Source organism: Anarhichas minor, unplaced genomic scaffold, assembly GCF_050575085.1.
Source record: "Anarhichas minor isolate MPS153535 unplaced genomic scaffold, ASM5057508v1 ptg000010l, whole genome shotgun sequence".
Taxonomy (NCBI): Eukaryota; Metazoa; Chordata; class Actinopteri; order Perciformes; family Anarhichadidae; genus Anarhichas; species Anarhichas minor.
Window position 1 is genome coordinate 13723018 of NW_027466456.1, and position 17475 is coordinate 13740492.

Sequence of the window (17475 nt, forward strand, 5' to 3'; positions counted from 1 at the left end):
AAAAATGTATATTATGTAAATGGTGAAATAGTTTCACCGACTCTGTAGATTATTAAAATTGTTAATGGTCAAACTTTTTAGTATTCTTTTGCTGAAGGCAAAACCATTTGGTGCTAAAAGTTTTATGTGAGTTTATTTTTCTTTTTTCTTTATCCACCTCCTTATGATCCAGCATCTTAAAATATTTTGGCACCCAACTTTTACAGCAATTTATTGTATACTAATAAAACGTTAAACTATCTTGGAATATATGACTATTGTTAATTGTATGCAAGTAAAATGACAATAAAGTTGAATGTAAATTAGTATATGGCCATGTTACTGTTCTTTTTGTATTCGTGTATGGGTTTGTTTGTTTTTTCCAAGGAATTTTTCATACCTGCCCACTGCCATTAGACTATAATATATCACCTCTGGCCAAATCAAACACAAGACTATAACACTGCTACACTGTTGTTGATGCTGTTGGTGATCTTGTGCACTACTGTTTTGTTAATTTTTTCCTACTTAGTTAATTTAATACGATTCTATTTAGTGTATATACTGTGCATTTTTATTACTTTATTTTCTTAAATTTATTAGGTCCTGCTCTGTTATTTTATTATATTGTATATATTGTGCATTTTCCATACTTAATATTTTTATTTTATTGTGTAACCCTGTTTGCTGCTGCCACAGACAAATTTCCCCTTGGGGATGAATAAAGTATATTTCTATTCTATTCTAAAGAAGACTCTGGAACAACACTTACTTAATTACTTCATTTACAAAAAAATTCCACAGCTAAATAAATAGAAAAATGGAAACCTTGTGGTTTTATTTTTTATATGTATTAACGTTTCTGGTGCTTTGTCAAAACAGCGGTTGGCTCATGACTTTGACTTGCAGTAAATAGATTATGTTGCCAGTGAGCTGTTTTCACCAGCGGTTATATTTCTTGTGTCTTGTCGCCCTCTATCGACCAAATATAAGAACTACAGACGATGACCTGCAGTTTCACATTTTGCCCACTAGGGGCGATGTCATATACGCGGAAGCAAAAAACAACACCCAGTGGAAAAGGGAGGAAGTCAGGAAGCTGCTCGCTTGTGACAGCCCCGTATCAAAGAAAAGCACAGTAGAGAAAAAAAAAAGGCCGGACTTGAGCTTGTACCCTTGTCCTAAAAACTCTACCGACATGTCGAAGAACACCGTGGCCGCCCGCTTCAGGCGAGTGGACGTGGACGAGTACGACGAGAACAAATTTGTGGACGAGGAGGAAGGAGGGGAGAACCAGCTGGGTCCCGACGAGGCAGAGGTGGACTCCCTCATCAGACAATATCCTTACATGATTAGCTAGCCGGTCTGTTAGCATGCGTAGGAAAACCAGACACAGCCAACAAAGTCTGCGTCTTTGGGGCTGCGATTTATCCGCATATTCCGTCTTTATGTGTCGCTTCTTGTTTGAATGGGCGTTTTAGTAAGCAGGCCAGTGTCCAGACTTGCCTGGCTGTCACATTCCAGGGATTTCTGCTCCAAGACGGAACAGGCTTCTTTTTAAAATGTATGTACATCCAAGCTAGTATGGATTTGCACAACTAACGTTAGAAGTTCACCATTTAACCTCTTAACGCTTTAATTAACCGCCGTGTTCTTTGAGTACTCGTGCGACGTCGTTGTGGTTTTGCATGTTAGCTTCGTAAGAACAAGTGTTGCAGAAACAGAAGTTTGGCTCACGTGCTAAACAAATGTATTTTCTCTTTGGTACAGCAGTCTTTGTTAGGGTACGCTTGTCTACGGAAAGGCTCGGAGGTGTTTCTGTGAAGTCTGCAGTTTCAGTCATGTAGGCCTTATAAGGCATGAAAGTGCAGCACTTCCTCATTGCAGAAGACCGTTTCCTCCCACCACATGTTACAGTACAGAAGAATGAATGTCTCACAATAACTATACTCTATATAGGAACATGAAAACCGAACTGACTGGCCTTTATTTACACTCAAGTTGATCTAAAGAGGGATATCTTCACAGCTGGTATGGAGAGGAGGAGTTATACAGTAAGTCAAAGCAATAACTCAACTTTCAATGCACGCATGAACATGTGAGTATTGTTTCAAGACAGACTTGAAAAAAAATGACATTTTCATTTGTATGCTTGTATAGAAGACAATGTTATTAAGTGTGTTTTACATTAAAATACATGTGCAAAGACCCCAAGGAACCCACAGCTATCCTAAAAACATACATCACACAGACACACACACTGATCACTGATCGTAAACCTTTGCATTTGGAAGTGGACACTGTTGTGACAGGTCTCAGGTCATCAGGCAGGATCAGGATCTGATTCTAAGTACAGTTATAAAAACACTAGTAATGGCTCATGTATCATATTTGGGCTCGTAGCTCAACATTGTGATTAGGAGGCTGTGTTGCATCCTTAACCCTCCCCGCACAGGAAATCTCATGCAGGCTTTACAAGCCGTCTTGAAGAACCCGCCAATCAACACCAAGAACCAGAACGTCAAGGTGGGTTCGGTCAATAATGGTTCTTGTTCTTCTAATGATTAACTTTGTCGGCTTTGTCTTGGTAGTGTAGCTGATGTTGCGTAGGTGTGTGTGGCCATTTAAACGTGGCGATGTCTGCTGATGGACCATTTTGAAATGCAGCTATATACGTTTTTTTCCTGAACTTTTACTGATCTGCCCTTTTTTTCTTTTCAGGATCGTGCCGAGGGTTTGGTGCTGAAGGTGCTCAGCGCCTTTAAGAGCAGCGACATTGAGAAAGGGGTGCAGTCCCTCGACAAGAACGGCGTGGACCTGCTGATGAAATACATCTACAAAGGCTTCGAGAGGCCGTCAGAAAACAGCAGCGCGGTCCTACTGCAGTGGCACGAAAAGGTAAATGTTTGCACTCCTTGGTGGGGCTCTAAAGGCCAGTTTGAGATGGATTAAACAAGATGCCACAACTCTGCATACAGGATGAGCAACCAGAAACTCAGTTTCAGATGTATAAAAATAACCTGACCATATTGTTTTTTGTCCTGTGCCTTCAGGCTCTGGCAGCTGGAGGAGTGGGCAGCATCGTCAGGGTACTAACGGCGAGGAAGACGGTCTAAAAGAGGAGCGGAGGATCTCTGACGCATACAGGAGACCATGTAATCATAACAGATGTCAGAGGGACGAAAAGGAAAAACTCATTTAACCCAATGTGATCCTGCTGCGTTCAAAGTCAAATCTGGGTCACATTAGGTTTTAAAACTTGTGTTTTTCTTCTTTCTTCCCATTCATGATCACGGCCGACTAAATCATGTTCCTCACGGGGTGCTACAGAGAGCGTCACATGTGCTGCTTCCTTCATCTAATTACAGAATCCCCCCCCCGTTCTCCCCATGTCAGTCCTACACACTGCATGCTCGGTCCACACACCAGAGTTTCCCAAACTAGAGATAAATCTTAGAAAACACAATTGAACGCAGAAAACATATTCCTGCTCCACAAAATGTCTTTATTTTTTCTCTTAGCAATGATTCCTCCATTGACTTCCACACAAACACAACAGAGGGTTCCGGGTTTGCTTCTCTCAGGAAAAAAACAACATCACAGTACTTGTTTCCCATCCTGATGGAATAAAAGCCCGAATGAGTCAGTAAATCCTCTCATTGCCTCCAACTGTTAACACTTAAGCAGTGGGAGGCTCTTAAAAAGCACAGTCACAGATGGAGTGGTGGGGGATTTGCTCACGGGGGGGGGGGGTCACCATTTACCCTGTGGAGCGTGATGAGTGTGGGGGTTGGTGTCATCCATCCTCTAACGCTGCCCCAGTTAAGGATTATTACCCACGATGCATCTCCACCACCACTCTTCTTAATCCCATTTTACTGTTCTTCACATCCCTCCCATGTGCGAGTCTCTCATGTGCAGGGAAGTATGTGGCTTTGCTTCTGTCCTTTCAGGAATGACGCGTCACCCTGAGAATCCTTTCTCAGCATTTATTTAGGTATTTAAAACAGAAAAATAATCTGGATTAAATATTTTCCTCTTGGTCTTTCTATTGTTTTATTTGCCTCAGGGCCAAATCCCAACCTGATCCAAATTAAAACCATTGCTTAAAAGGTTTGTGTGCTTGATTTGCAGGGGAACCTAAGATGAGATAATTGATATTTTGTCTCTCTTAGGCGATTTAAAAAAAAAAAAATATATATATATATATATATATATATATATATATATTGTTTGCATGATCACACTTTTGAGTATTATGTCAAGCATTTCATACTTGTCTTTTGTACATGTTGCATGTCTCTTCTGGAAACATTAAGTGATTTTTGTATTGAATCTGGGTTTAAATTAATGCTTGTTCATTTACACAGATCCTCCACACACGGTGTCGTCTAGCAGTAGGAAGTCGTATTATATTTCCATACATTTTATAATATGAGGAAAACTGGAAATGTAAAGTTTTATCTGCCTTACCCGGTAGATTACGTCTGTTGCCAAATGATTTATTCTGCTTTCATGCTTACATTGATGATTTTGTGGCCCCTGTGTATTAGAGAAGAATGTTTAAGGCAAAGCGGTGGAGTGACGGCTATAAACAGTATAAATGGACATACAAGCAAAGTGTGTTATGGTTAAAAAAAATATGCTGTTTTGAAAATATTGTGTAAACGCAGCGATCAGAGGAATTCAGTTCCAGCATAATGTTTTGTTCGTGCTCATTTCCAATCAAACACAGGATGGATGTTGCTTTTTCTAAAACACATCACAGCTGTTCTACTCAAGCTGATATTTAGACATGGGGTGTTCATGTTTGAATACTGTCATCAGTGATGATTCATCCAGATATTCGATTCCTTTTCTAATGCAGTAAAGTTTTACATGAAAACAAAAAGAACGGCCCCCAGTTCTTCTTCTGCTTCATGTATTTCTAGTCGGAGATGCTCGCCTATAGTCGAGGGAGCGTCCCTAACTGATGTACAAACTGCCTTACTCAATATCCCTTTTTTATGTTTGTGCTTTTTTGACAAAACTAATAAAGGTGTGACTGCTGATAACAACTGTTGTGACTTATCTTAAACAAAGTATGCTGAATACAAAGACAATCGGGGTTTATATGTCACTGTGAACAGTGACGTATTTTTAAAGCTACAATTAGAAAGTTTTGAGACACCCTTGTAATGTTGCAGCTTTATGTTAAATATAATTTCTTACATTTAATAATTATGGAGGCCACTGTGATCTCACCCAGATCTGTGTCCCGACACAAGCTGGTCTCAGAGCTCTGCAGGCGGTTTCTTCAACCTCGTGTCCAATCAATTGAATTGACCGCAGGTGGATCCAATCAAGGTGCAGAAACATCTCACAGATGATCAAGAGAAATGGAAGCCACCTGAGCTAAAGGTCTAAATACATGTCAATGTGATGTTTCAGGTTTCTTTCTGTTTAATAAAAGTATTGAGTGACACTGATGAGGGGGGAAATATAACAAATTGGGAAAAAAAGTAATGGTGTCTGAATACTTTCAGAAATCTGTGTAAGTTAAAGATATAAGTAAAAATCCTTCACCTTTACTTCTAAATTTAAGAATGATCTGTTCCTAAATGGCTGCTGTACAAACAACTTCTTAGATGTGTTTCAGAGTAGACTGTACTAAACGTCATTGGTCATCATGAACGATTCGTTAACTGAAGCAAAATGATAATTCAGAACAGGGTCGTTTTAGCCCATTATTTTTTGCATTTAACTTAAAGATTTGACAGGATATTACACCTTTTTTCTTTCATTTATCAGGAGTGAAAACATCAAGAATAATGTTTATATTATCTTTTTTTGCAATCACTTACACAGCTTCATATATTGAATTGTTGTACTAAATTATCCTCAAGATGTCTTTGATTTACATTGTCTACCTGCTTTTTGCTTCAATTCCAGCTAATATTAGCATTATCTCATCCGTATTGATACATTATAAATATATAACATTCTTGGAGAGATATTAGAAATTCAAACAAATAAAATTGAATCTTAAAAGTTACAAGTAGAATTTTGTTATGGCCGACAAAAGATAAATCCTCGTCTGTGATTCTCTATTGCAGAGAATACATAAATAAATGATGTGATCACTGGAGAGTTACACTGGAAGTAGTTTGATCAATTCAGACTTTTTAAAGTATGAACTGCTTAATAAGGATCAGGGCTGTTTTATGAAGTAGCGCTGCAGACATACATTATGCTTGATTTCAGTGAATATTCATTTATTTCATTTTTTATTACAAAATTGATACAATACGTACAGTATGGCAATACATTATGAGAAAAAAACATATGTACAAGTCATAAAAATAAAATACATCTCGGTATCAACTATTGGATGGAGCAGTATATGGCACATTGATGATGTAATCAGTGTAACAATTAGATAGGGTTTGTTTTTGATGCACGTGTGTGTGTATATTAGGCCGCTACCTGAGGATGTACAATATGTGACAGTCAAGTTTTCTATAGCCAAAATAAGCAACGTATCTGAACAGTCACTGCTCCACTTTGGTGACTGATGACGCAAGGGCTAAACAAAAACTGCCCATTTTTCTCGTTCAAGCACTTCCCAATAAGTTAATAATAGGTAGATGTAAATAAGAGGCTAGCTACGATTTCTTGAGTAGGAATGAAGCCTACTTTTTGAGCCTGCAGTGGACGCTTTGGCTTTGAGGAGCAAAATCTTATTGATCTTATAAATAAATCTGAAGGGGAAGGGGAAAATAACAAAATATCAATTGTTTCACTGAAAACGTCCTGACATATTGACGTGAGGAATCCAGGGATTAGAGCCAATGAATAGCCAGTTTCAACCAAGCCTCCTGTTGACCTCCAGTGGCCTGTATTGTATCCACTTTAAATCTACTTCCTTGTGTCTTCAGGGCTGTATGCACTCACTGGCCTCTCTCACACTGAACACAAAGTCTTTTCAGTTTGTTTACTGATGTGGCTGCTTTTCCAAAAACCACACCCACTCACTCATTTAGGACGCAATTCATCTCCGCACGGTTGTCTCGTGTCATTTAAAGTGCTCTCAGTAGGGGTAGGCAGAGACGGAGATATAGACGATAAAGGTAGTCTGGTACTCAATGCCTCCGTCTGCGCTGTAGGAGAGGGAACGGACCTTCATGCGGTACGTGTGGGGCTCTCGTAGCGCCCGCGTGGTGAACAGCACTCCCTTTAGGTTCTCGTCTCGCAGGGCAAACGGTAACGCGACGTCCTCGTCCACCACTAGGAACGTGGTCCTGGGGTGCATCACTCCGTCCTGTGTGTAGGCCACCAGTCTGATGAGGTCCTGGTTGGCTGCAATGCCAAAGGGAAGAGACAGCAGCTTGTACTCCAGGGCGTAAGGGCTCAGTGCACATTCCAGGTCATTTGGTGGGCAATTCTTCAGGCAAAACCTAGACGCAACATAGAGAGTTGAGTATAATGTGGGAAAAGCAGAGAAATAACTAATATTGTCTAGGATAGACAGCAAGAATCTTTACTAACCCCAAAGTCTGAGCACTAATTGTCTAAAAACCTTTGCAGATAAAACCCAAACTATCAGCATATCGCACCACAATGGATGGCTTTGTGAAGAAATTGTTGTTTTTTGGATGAACAGTGTATAGGAGTTAGTGGCAGAAATGGAATATAATATTCATAATTATGTTTTCATTCATGCTTAATCACGTGAAACTGAGAACCAGAACATCATCAGCATACAGAGTTATTTTATGACATACCTCTCCAACCCGTAAACCTAAAATAGAGAATGTCACTTTGAGGGCCAGAATGGCAAGAATTTCTGAGTATGAGAAGTGAGCTCTCTGCACATGGATGAACATGGCTCTCTACTTTAATGTGAACAGTCTGCTAGTAGATCATACTTAATTGTTTATTTAGTAGGCAGTAGGACGTACATATTGCAAGGCATTGGAACAGTCAATGCCTTTGAAGAATCCTTCCTTGACTTTAAGAAACACCCACGGAGTGGGTTCTCTTCCACGGAGTCCGCCATGTTGGACTGCCGTGTTTCTACAGTAGCCCAGAACGGACATTCAGTTGCAATCTGCAACCTCGCCGCTAGATGCCACTAAATCCTACACACGGGTCCTTTAAAGTTTGAAAATAACCGAAATATACAAACTGCTCCATAATTGCAAACCCCTTAAATTGAACAAACAATGAGTGGCTATGTTTCATCACTTTAATGGATTAATCCTAATTGTATAAGCTAATTGAGTGTATTTCTGTGAAGGTTTACCCTGTAGCTGGATCCCTCTGGTAGTTCGGTGGACAGGGTGTATCAATACATTGGTAACTTCCTCTCATGTTAAAGCACATCTGGTTTACTCCACACTGGATGTTTTGCTCCAGGCACTCGTCTACATCTGTAAATACAGCAAACAGCTTATCGTCATTACTGTACACGCTATAATAGCATTAAATGATGGTGATGGAAGGAAAGGGGAGTAGCTGGTGGTTCTCACCTTGACAGGTCTTGCCATTGGTCATGAGGCGGTAACCAGCAGGACAGAGACACCTGTGGCTTCCTGGTGTGTTCATACACTCATGCTGACAGGCATCCCTCACCTCACACTCATTGATGTCTGTTGGAGTTACACACGCAAAACACACAAACAACCATAGAATGATGAGAGGGAAAATCGTACAACATAAATTACATATTAAGACACTTTTTAAAGCTTTCAGTTCTATATTCAAGTCAAACCCACAAGCAGCAAAGCAAAGAGACAGTTCCTCTATGAACAACTTTCATCCTCTCCCTCATCTCAACCCTGCCTGTCCTCCATTGTTACCTAAGCAGGAGCCACCCCTGGACTCAAACCCCTGCTGACAAGCGAGGAAGCCCTGCTGTGAGGAATGTATGGGAGTCTCTCTGCGGCTCCGGCTCCTGTTGCGCCCCCTTGCGGTGGCCGCGTGGGAGTGGTAGCTCTGAGAGGCCAAGTTGTGGTACAGCCGCTGGTAGGAGTTGCGCTCAGGAGAGGATAGTGATGTTCGGTAGCCAAATGAGTAACTTTCATAGCTGGGCAGACGCTCCAGACCAGCACAGGATTTGCCATCCCCCAGCAGCTGGCGTCCCGGCGGGCAGGTGCACTTGAAGCTGCCAGGTGTGTTGATGCACTGGTGGGCACAGGGCTGTGGAAGCCGCTCACACTCATTTATGTCTGCCCTCAGCATAAAGAAAGACCAGCAGCAGGAATAGACAGAAAAGAAGGAGAAAAAGGTGCAAAAAGAGTACAGAAGTAACAGGAAATGTGGGTTTAGAGGGATGAAAAGAACAAACGAGGTGGTGTGGGCCATGAAAAAAGAGGAGGGAGATGAAAATGAGGGGGAAAAAGGGTATATGTCAATTACCCCACTGTACAACAATACATTTCCATGTCCCTAAGACAGAAATGTATTGAGGCTATAAATACATTTGTCTAATTTGAATGAGAGACTTATCTCTTCTCATATCAAATAAAAGTAATGCTTTGAAGATAATAACTTCAAATTCCATTTTAAATCTAGTTGACCTTTTATCTGAGTAAATAATATCAAATATAATTCACATTTGATATCAGGTACAAAATCCAATTCATGCCAGATGAATATTTCACAAAGACAGACATCAGCGTACAATGTTAATGATGTCACAGGGGGAACAGCGAATGTATGCCATTACAAAGCAACTCCAGGAAATAGCCAGATCCAACACATAAAGGTAACAGTTTAAAAGTCAGGATTGGAAGAGAGTGAAATGGACAGAGTGACCGACAGAGATGTGAAGTCATGGTGCTGGTCTTTTTATGGTTGATGTGTTGCAGAAGGACACATTTATTTTCAGTTCCCTTCCTCTGCAATCCTTCCTGACCCTTTCTCCTACTCCTATCTGACAGTGTAGGTAAGTAGACGTAGCATCAATGTAGAGCTTTAGAGGACCTGATACCATGCATTAAAGCTTTGCAGGGTCTTTAAAGTTATCATTTAGTCAGCGGTTTTAACTACAGCATTCTAGAGATGTAAGCAAGCCCTGGCAGGATATAATGAGCTATGTTGCAGATGTCAGCGGAGTTATTTTAGTTTTTCAACAGGAGTGAGTCTCTGACACAAAGAGAGAAGTATGCTGGTAGAAGCGGACAAGCTGACAGGAAGTGCAGTGCACAAATGTTTGACACGTTCATTGCGTAACATGCTGTATGCTTTGGCAAATATCCTCAGCTAAACAGAATACAAGAAAGTGGAAGTACCACCTGCCTCAATACTGAAAATGAGGAATACAATATTGGATTTATGTTTTCTAATTTTCATAAGAGACATAAAAGGATGCACGTACCGATACAGGGCCGTCCCACTCCCTGAGATCTGTAGCCACGTGGACAGGTGCAGTGGTAGCTGCCTCTGGTATTCTCACAGATCTGATTGTATCGGCACTGATGAGTGCCATCTCTGCACTCATCAATGTCTACAGCACAAAGGATACAGAAGTTAATCCTGCTGCAGAACTAAAGTCTTTCCCAGTCTGTACTTTATTAAATATTGTACTTCAGAGAAAGTTGAATTATGAATACTCACCTACACATTTGGTCCCATTGGCACCTTTAGTCATACCATTGGGGCACAGGTCAATACAGGTGTAACCACCCCGTGTGTTTTTACACTGCTGATCTGATCGACAAACCCTCTGCCTGCACTCGTTTATATCTGGGTTGATCAGAGAGAGAAGTAGAGAAGTGTTTTGTTTCAAAGAATGCAATTATATAAAAATGAATAAAAAATAGTATCCCTATGTTATGATAGTATAGATAAAGCACTATAAGGAGAGGTGAAGCTGTCTCACCTATACAGCGTCTGTTCCTGATTTGAAAGCCTGGCTCGCAGGCGCATCGGTAGCTGCCAATCGTGTTCAGACAGTGTTGATTGCACAGATTGGACTCCTTGCACTCATTCACATCTAAGCAACAAAGAGGACAGTTATAAAAAAAAAAAAGGTTCACATCAGCAACACTCACAACAAATCCTCAGTTATTCAATGCAGCTAGTTGATGTACCCGTGCAGCTGAGACCATCGGCTGTTCTCCTGAAGCCGCGCCCACAGTGCATGACACATCGGTACGAGCCAATGGTGTTCTCACAGTCCTGTCCATCGTGGCACACGTCCCCACCCAGTGAACACTCATCAATATCTACGAGAACGAAGAGCATTGAATTAGCTAAACAATGACCTGTGTGTGTGATAATAACGCTGAGAGCACTGATTAAGAAGTGATTTGTATACCCTGACAGGTCCTGCCGTCAGCTGAGATAGTGAGGCCTCTGGGACAAGAGCAGTAGTAGGTTCCCACGGCATTGTGGCAGGCATGGGAACAGGGGTTCCTTACCTCACACTCATTCTCATCTGTGGCACATAAATGATACATAAACAACAATATGGCAACAATCAGATAAGATTCAAGCATACAGTGATAAAGTTCTGCTAAGTATGTTTGGATAAGCTATTGACAATATATAAAGGCACTTTTCAAATCCACTATGTGACTTTAAAAGCACATTTTTAATAGACTTTTAACTTAACATATCACTATTATTATCTAGCGACAGACTACAATGTTGGTTAGCTGATTCTCTCTGAGATTTTGGGGTCGGAAGCGTTCTGATTTATGTTTGTAGTCTGAGTTGTATTGACCCATCACGTTTGAGCAGGTAAGCAGTCTAGGAGCGTGGAGAGCAAAAGAGACGGAACCCACCAGCAATCGTCTGACGATGATTTAGATTTTTATTGGTTTAAAATTAGCTTGTAAACCGGCTACTTGTGAAATAATCCGGTCGTACGTGTTGCCTCTCAAATCCAACTCCTGTCTTGCGTCTCAATTCGTTCATCGTTAACAACTGTAAACGATGAACAATGGCTACACCGGAACCCCAGAAATATAGCCCCTTGCCCCGAGAGGCTTATCCGTCGTCAGATCAATAGCCCGAGATTGGGAAGAGCATAATATGCATTAATAAACATTACCTGCACAGTAGGGCCCAGCAGACACCAGCGTGAATCCCTGAGGACACTGGTTACTGCGATCTCCTGGAATAATAAACATTTCATCATTCAATTTAAATTACATGCAGGGGAAAAAAAGCAAGATCAGATTTAAAAGGATGACTGGACCAAACATACAAAGGAAAAATCTATAGCCTAATATGAATTTAGCAGCCTTGTTGAATCCATCGCTCACCCAGTCAATTTATAATTCATAAATCCAGTAATTTCTTAGGACGGTATTCTCACCCTTGGCGATACTAGCTTGGATACTATACTCCAACATCTCCTCCATGGGGTGGTACTGAGCGCTGATGGCTGAGGCATGCAGCGTCTCTACGAGGTAAGGCATCTTGCCCTTGGATAGGTCGTAGGAGATGGTGTGGTTCCAGGAGTAGGGCACACTCTCCCCGTCGATGCTGAACATGCGGGTGGACAGAGCGTACAGCTGGCCTGGGCCTGTCTGGATGTAATCCTCTGTGTAGTCCTGAGTCGAAACAAAGGGAACATGTGAGGCAGCTTTAAAGTAGTTTGACATGTTATAGCTCCACACAATATGGCATCTGCAATGATGAAATGGATATGCCATTTGTAGTAAACTGGATAAAATAGAGTTGAAAATACAGCATTTGTTACGCTCACAATGTTTGGTCTTTTACTACTTTTGCCTAGATCTTATACAAGTTGCAATTTATTACTAAGTAATAAACATACCTATCAATAGGTCACAAAGTCTAATCACATGCATAGTTTATTTATTTACCTTGATGCTGATGTCAGCATGTGAGGGCAGCTGCAGGATGTGTCCGTTCACTACCATGTCCAGTAACAACACCCCATCTGAGTCCAGGCCTCTTGCAATGTGAGTCATCCTCAGGATCTCACCTACCAAGATTACCCCACAGACAGTTTGTCAAGTTCCGTTTTACCCTACTAGCATTATTCACATCCAAAATCGTCAGTCAACATTTTCACAATTGCATTAACCATGTCATATTGTAGCAATAAAAACAGACACACCAAGGCCTGTCAATTCTTACCCGTGGCAAACTCCACTTGTGTCTCTCGCCTGAAGATGCTTCCTGTTAGCGTGTTGCCATTGACAGCCTCTCCTACTTCCTGTGCAGTGGTCCAGTAGACAGGGTTCAGGATTGAGATGAGCTTTCTCATTGCAGGACCTTGAAATAAAAGCATATTTAATGTAATTTATTATTAGATTTATTGAGAACGTTCAAGAGAACAACTTAGGTGCTCTAGTTGCATGGAGGCAGGTACTATTTGGTGCATTTAAAGAAGAAGATTTAAATATATATATAACTGTTGGAAAACTGACCTAATGTCCTTGGTACATTAGTAATAGTGGCTTTAATGATCCTGCCACCAGACTTGCTGTCTGTGATGGTGGCATTGAGGATAGCGATGCCAAAATCAATATCGTTGATGTTTCCTATGATGCTTCCTCGTGCCTTCTGGGCTCCACCTGACAAAAGAAAAGAAAGTATTCAAGAACATTTTTAGTGCAATGCTCAGTTACGAACATGTACAATTTGTATTTACAAAAATGGCTCACCTGGGCAGGCGGGACTGTTACACCTGGACAGCTGAGTGGAGTCTCCTGGACACGGCCGACCACCGTTGCTAGAAGACGGATAATTACAGAAACGGACACGTGTCCTCTCTCCACCGCCACAGGAAGCGGAGCATTCTCCCCACTGCTGCCATGAGCCCCAGTTACCGTCAACTGCAATAATATACAATAAGTCACCAAAAAACAGTTCTTGCATGCCTCACAATTTAGGACCATTTTCACCCCCAACATGGTCTTAAACGTGCTGACTCACCAGGACAGTTGGCTGTGCTGCATCTCTGTATCTGTGTATCTGCACCTGCACATGCTCTTCCACCATTGGCAGGTCTGGGGTTGTCACATGTCCTGTAGCGCCTCATCTGACCCCCGTTACATGTCTTGCTGCAGCTGCCCCAGCTACTCCACGGACCCCAGTTACCACTGACTGACAGTAAGAAATTAAAATGTCAAAGATAGAAAAGGAACAAAAATAAGCCAAAAGAGCAGGTACGTTACTGGAAAGAAACCCAGAATCAAGTCACAAGACAGACATTTCTACATTTAGATGTAAAGAGTACATGATACTAGTTAGATTTTAGAAATGCAGCAAGAGTAAATAAAAGTTCATATGACTCACTGGGGCAGGGGTCGCTATTACAGAAGTCAATGTGCACATCGTTGCCTTCACACTGTCTGCCACCATGCTGAGGGACGGGGCTGGCACAGAGACGTGTACTCTGTCTTGTCCCGCCTCCACATGAAACACTGCAGGCTCCCCAGCTTACCCAGGATGACCACTTCCCATCCACTGGACAGCACAAGAAAAGAAGGAGGAGGAAGAAGCAGGTCACTTATACTGATTTTACACCATCCAGTAAAGAACAGACGTCTGAATATGGAATAAAATCTCTTTCAATTTGATTTTATCATTAAGTACAATCCCTGAGCCCTCACCAGGACAAGGTCTCTCCTTGCACACTTGTGTTTGGGTGTCTGTGCCCTCACACTGCGGCCCATCAAATGCTGGAGGAGGGCTGTTGCACAGCCGGATTCTGGACTGCATACCCTTACCACAGCTCTCACTGCATGCGCTCCATGGTAACCAAGAGCCCCAGTTACCTGCCACTGCAGGAGTATAAACACAAAGTCAATATATACAGGCCTAGAGTCATGTATTTAGACCCAGCGGTGGAAAGCAAGTACATAAGTGCAATTTTGAGGTGGTTGTACTTGACTTGTATTTCTATTTGCTGACACTTTATACTTAAGTACATTTTGTACTTTTACATATACAAGGACTATTTCTACACTGTGGTATTGCTCCTTTTACTCGAGTAGGATGTAAATAGCCCTTCCACCACTGTTAAGGCCCACAAACCGGCAAAATAAAGGAAGCTTGTTTATTGAGACCTTGTGAAAATCAAGGCAATTAATAAAATCGTGCACAAAGCCTGTCCATTGTAAATGTGTGATTTATTATAGGAAGTCACACAATTGAGATAAATAGTATTGCAACATTATTTCAGTAAAGAACTGACTTTTGTATTTAGAAGATGAGAAAAGTGTGATTTGAAACAAATATGAGATGTGAAGATGTTAAGATGAAACAAGCATTCCTGCCAGTTGAACCTCCTCATTCCAACTATTCATACAGCTGACAGCCTTCTGCTGAACTACATCTGGTCACTCACCAGGACAAGGTCTGACACTGCACATGATGACCTCCACTGCCTTGCCCTCACAAGGCTTGCCTCCATGCTGAGCTGGAGGGTTACTGCAGGTCCGGACCCTGGTTCTGTTGCCCTGACCACAGGTACGAGAACACTCCTCCCAGAGAGACCAATCGGACCAGTTACCATCCACTGTAGAGGGACAACGGTAAAGACTTTGTTACCACATGTGCCATTTGGACAGTCTCCTGTACAAGTACTGAATCCTCTGATTTATCAAATCACCCCCACCTGGACAGGGCTTTCCCTGACAACTACGCGTTTCTGTGTCAAATCCTGCACAGTGACGTCCCCCATTGGCAGGTAGAGGATTGTTACACTGTCTCAGCCTTTTTTGGGACCCAACACCACAGGACACACTGCAAGGACCCCACTCTGACCACTCGGAGTAGCCCCCATGAACTGGAAAACAAATGACTGCACGTTAGAACAACATGTCTTTTGCCATTTGGTCCATTTGGATGATTGTTTGCTGTGCTTTTAAAATGAGAGTTGGCTCAAAAATACAGCACAACGATAACAATCCCCACCATGTCCTACTCACCTCGCACAGTAAGAGTGACCCTGACCAGCACTGATCCCAGCAAGTTTCTGGCCACACATTCATATTGAGCTGTGTCCTCCTTCTGGGCACTGCTGATCCTGAGGGAACCGTTGGGCAAAGTGGAGAAGCGGTTGTTACCCAGCAGGGGTCGCCCCTGGTGAGACCACTGTATCACGGGGGTAGGCTCCCCCTCCGCCTGACAGTTGAGCACTACTGTGGTGCCAGCATCCACCACCGTCTCCACTGGCTCCACTGTGATGGTCGGCGCACCTGGAAAAGGGCAGATCTATGTGATCTAACCTTTAAAAGGGGAATTCCACCGATTTCACACATTGAAATCAGTTTGGGAGCACTAAAAAAACGATGTCACTGTTTAAGGTGCGATACAAAATCACTAAAGTACTATGTCAATGCCTTTTTTTGCATTTTATTCATGTCACAAATTTACAAGACTCTACGCTAAATAGGACAGCCACAGATAAGATAGACACTTACGCTGCAAGGTAAGTGTAACACTCCTTTCCACCACTCCAGCATCATTTGTTGCCACACACATATAGTTGCCTGCATCTTCACTCTGTATTAAAGTTAATGAAAGCACAGTTCATTATCATAATCACAAATGTGTTTTTAAAAAATGTATATATATATATACTTAAATTACTGTCTGAAAGCAAAGAAATTGTGTTTACATGAAATGTTAAACCACTTAGCCAGTAGAGCACTTTCACTTTCTATCAACTTTATTTGCAGACTATTACACATGAGAGACCTCAGTTTAATGTGTTTTCCTACCACAGTGCCATAGATGGCCAGAGAGCCGTTGTCCAGCTGACGAATGCGGTTGCTGATCTGGATGTTTATTCCACTCTTGCTCCATCGGATGGTGGGCAGGGGGTCTCCCCGAACCTCACAGTTCAGGATGGCATTACCACCCAGAGGTTCAATGCAGTTGGAGTGAAGGTCCCCATCGATGATAGGAGGCTCTGGAGACAGACGGAAGAAGTTGACATTATGGAAAGACCACTTGATTAGGATTGAGTTGTAAGTTAAATGGTAGCACTTTACTTTAAATCTCTCTACTTAGCATTTATAAGCAGCATACTTCTAATACAATATAATGTAGTTGTATGTATAGCTATAGGGACATTTTTAAGTGGTAATGTACAATATTTGTCAACAATCTCTTCTATAGTATGATATTTTATATTAATACAGCTGTGTTTTACTATATTGTCATGCATTATCTGTTCATAAACCAGCCTCCACTTATGGGTGCCTTGTGCCTACAAAGGGGGTTATAGTTGTTAAACACATTGATTAACATTAATATTTGTGGTTTCACCTTTGACATAGACAAAGCCCAGTGACTTGATGATTCCTACACTGTTTTCTGCCACGCAGCTGTAGGTGCCGGAGTCGTCTTTGTTCACTCGCTCTATCACCAGCTCACTGTGGCCGTTCATGTGGTCGTAGTGAACTAAAGCATTAACAAAAGGCAGAAAAAGACAATAAGAAAAAGACAGTCTTTATTCTAATATATCACATACAGCACAGCTACATAAAACGAGCATAGCTCTGATGGATTTTTTCGTTG

The 17475-nt window shown here is 41.7% G+C and overlaps 2 protein-coding genes across 2 annotated transcripts in view; one reads left to right on the plus strand and one right to left on the minus strand.

The window, feature by feature from the left end:
• Nucleotides 1-1043: 1043 nt before the first annotated feature.
• Nucleotides 1044-5036, plus strand: arpc5b (actin related protein 2/3 complex, subunit 5B). The gene is made up of 4 exons (XM_076088311.1): nucleotides 1044-1317; nucleotides 2433-2505; nucleotides 2701-2877; nucleotides 3033-5036. The coding sequence occupies exons 1-4, from the start codon at nucleotides 1178-1180 to the stop codon at nucleotides 3093-3095; spliced, it is 453 nt and encodes a 150-aa protein (XP_075944426.1). The 5' UTR covers nucleotides 1044-1177; the 3' UTR covers nucleotides 3096-5036.
• Nucleotides 5037-7013: 1977 nt separating this feature from the next.
• Nucleotides 7014-17475, minus strand: part of hmcn1 (hemicentin 1) — an 86095-nt gene continuing 75633 nt past the window's right edge. Inside the window, exons 84-107 of the mRNA XM_076088660.1 lie at nucleotides 17224-17358; nucleotides 16674-16864; nucleotides 16374-16455; nucleotides 15879-16148; nucleotides 15566-15736; nucleotides 15296-15466; nucleotides 14559-14729; nucleotides 14242-14412; nucleotides 13879-14049; nucleotides 13608-13778; nucleotides 13371-13517; nucleotides 13078-13215; nucleotides 12801-12922; nucleotides 12287-12524; nucleotides 12020-12082; nucleotides 11282-11401; nucleotides 11055-11189; nucleotides 10844-10957; nucleotides 10579-10707; nucleotides 10340-10468; nucleotides 8820-9188; nucleotides 8490-8609; nucleotides 8264-8390; nucleotides 7014-7415 (exon numbers count right to left, since the gene is read on the minus strand). Coding sequence (XP_075944775.1) covers nucleotides 7049-7415; nucleotides 8264-8390; nucleotides 8490-8609; nucleotides 8820-9188; nucleotides 10340-10468; nucleotides 10579-10707; nucleotides 10844-10957; nucleotides 11055-11189; nucleotides 11282-11401; nucleotides 12020-12082; nucleotides 12287-12524; nucleotides 12801-12922; nucleotides 13078-13215; nucleotides 13371-13517; nucleotides 13608-13778; nucleotides 13879-14049; nucleotides 14242-14412; nucleotides 14559-14729; nucleotides 15296-15466; nucleotides 15566-15736; nucleotides 15879-16148; nucleotides 16374-16455; nucleotides 16674-16864; nucleotides 17224-17358 — 4022 coding nt within the window. The 3' untranslated portion in view covers nucleotides 7014-7048. The remainder of the gene's footprint in view (nucleotides 7416-8263; nucleotides 8391-8489; nucleotides 8610-8819; nucleotides 9189-10339; nucleotides 10469-10578; nucleotides 10708-10843; nucleotides 10958-11054; nucleotides 11190-11281; nucleotides 11402-12019; nucleotides 12083-12286; nucleotides 12525-12800; nucleotides 12923-13077; nucleotides 13216-13370; nucleotides 13518-13607; nucleotides 13779-13878; nucleotides 14050-14241; nucleotides 14413-14558; nucleotides 14730-15295; nucleotides 15467-15565; nucleotides 15737-15878; nucleotides 16149-16373; nucleotides 16456-16673; nucleotides 16865-17223; nucleotides 17359-17475) is intronic.

What these genes read in the sequence shown, in the direction of transcription:
- arpc5b (XM_076088311.1), top strand. Translation starts at nt 1,178, where the DNA reads ATGTCGAAGAACACCGTGGCCGCCCGCTTCAGGCGAGTGGACGTGGAC. An exon ending in GTGGACTCCCTCATCAGACA is followed by an intron (nt 1,318 to 2,432) that starts ATATCCTTACAT and finishes CCCTCCCCGCAC; the next exon opens with AGGAAATCTCATGCAGGCTT. An exon ending in CCAAGAACCAGAACGTCAAG is followed by an intron (nt 2,506 to 2,700) that starts GTGGGTTCGGTC and finishes TTTTCTTTTCAG; the next exon opens with GATCGTGCCGAGGGTTTGGT.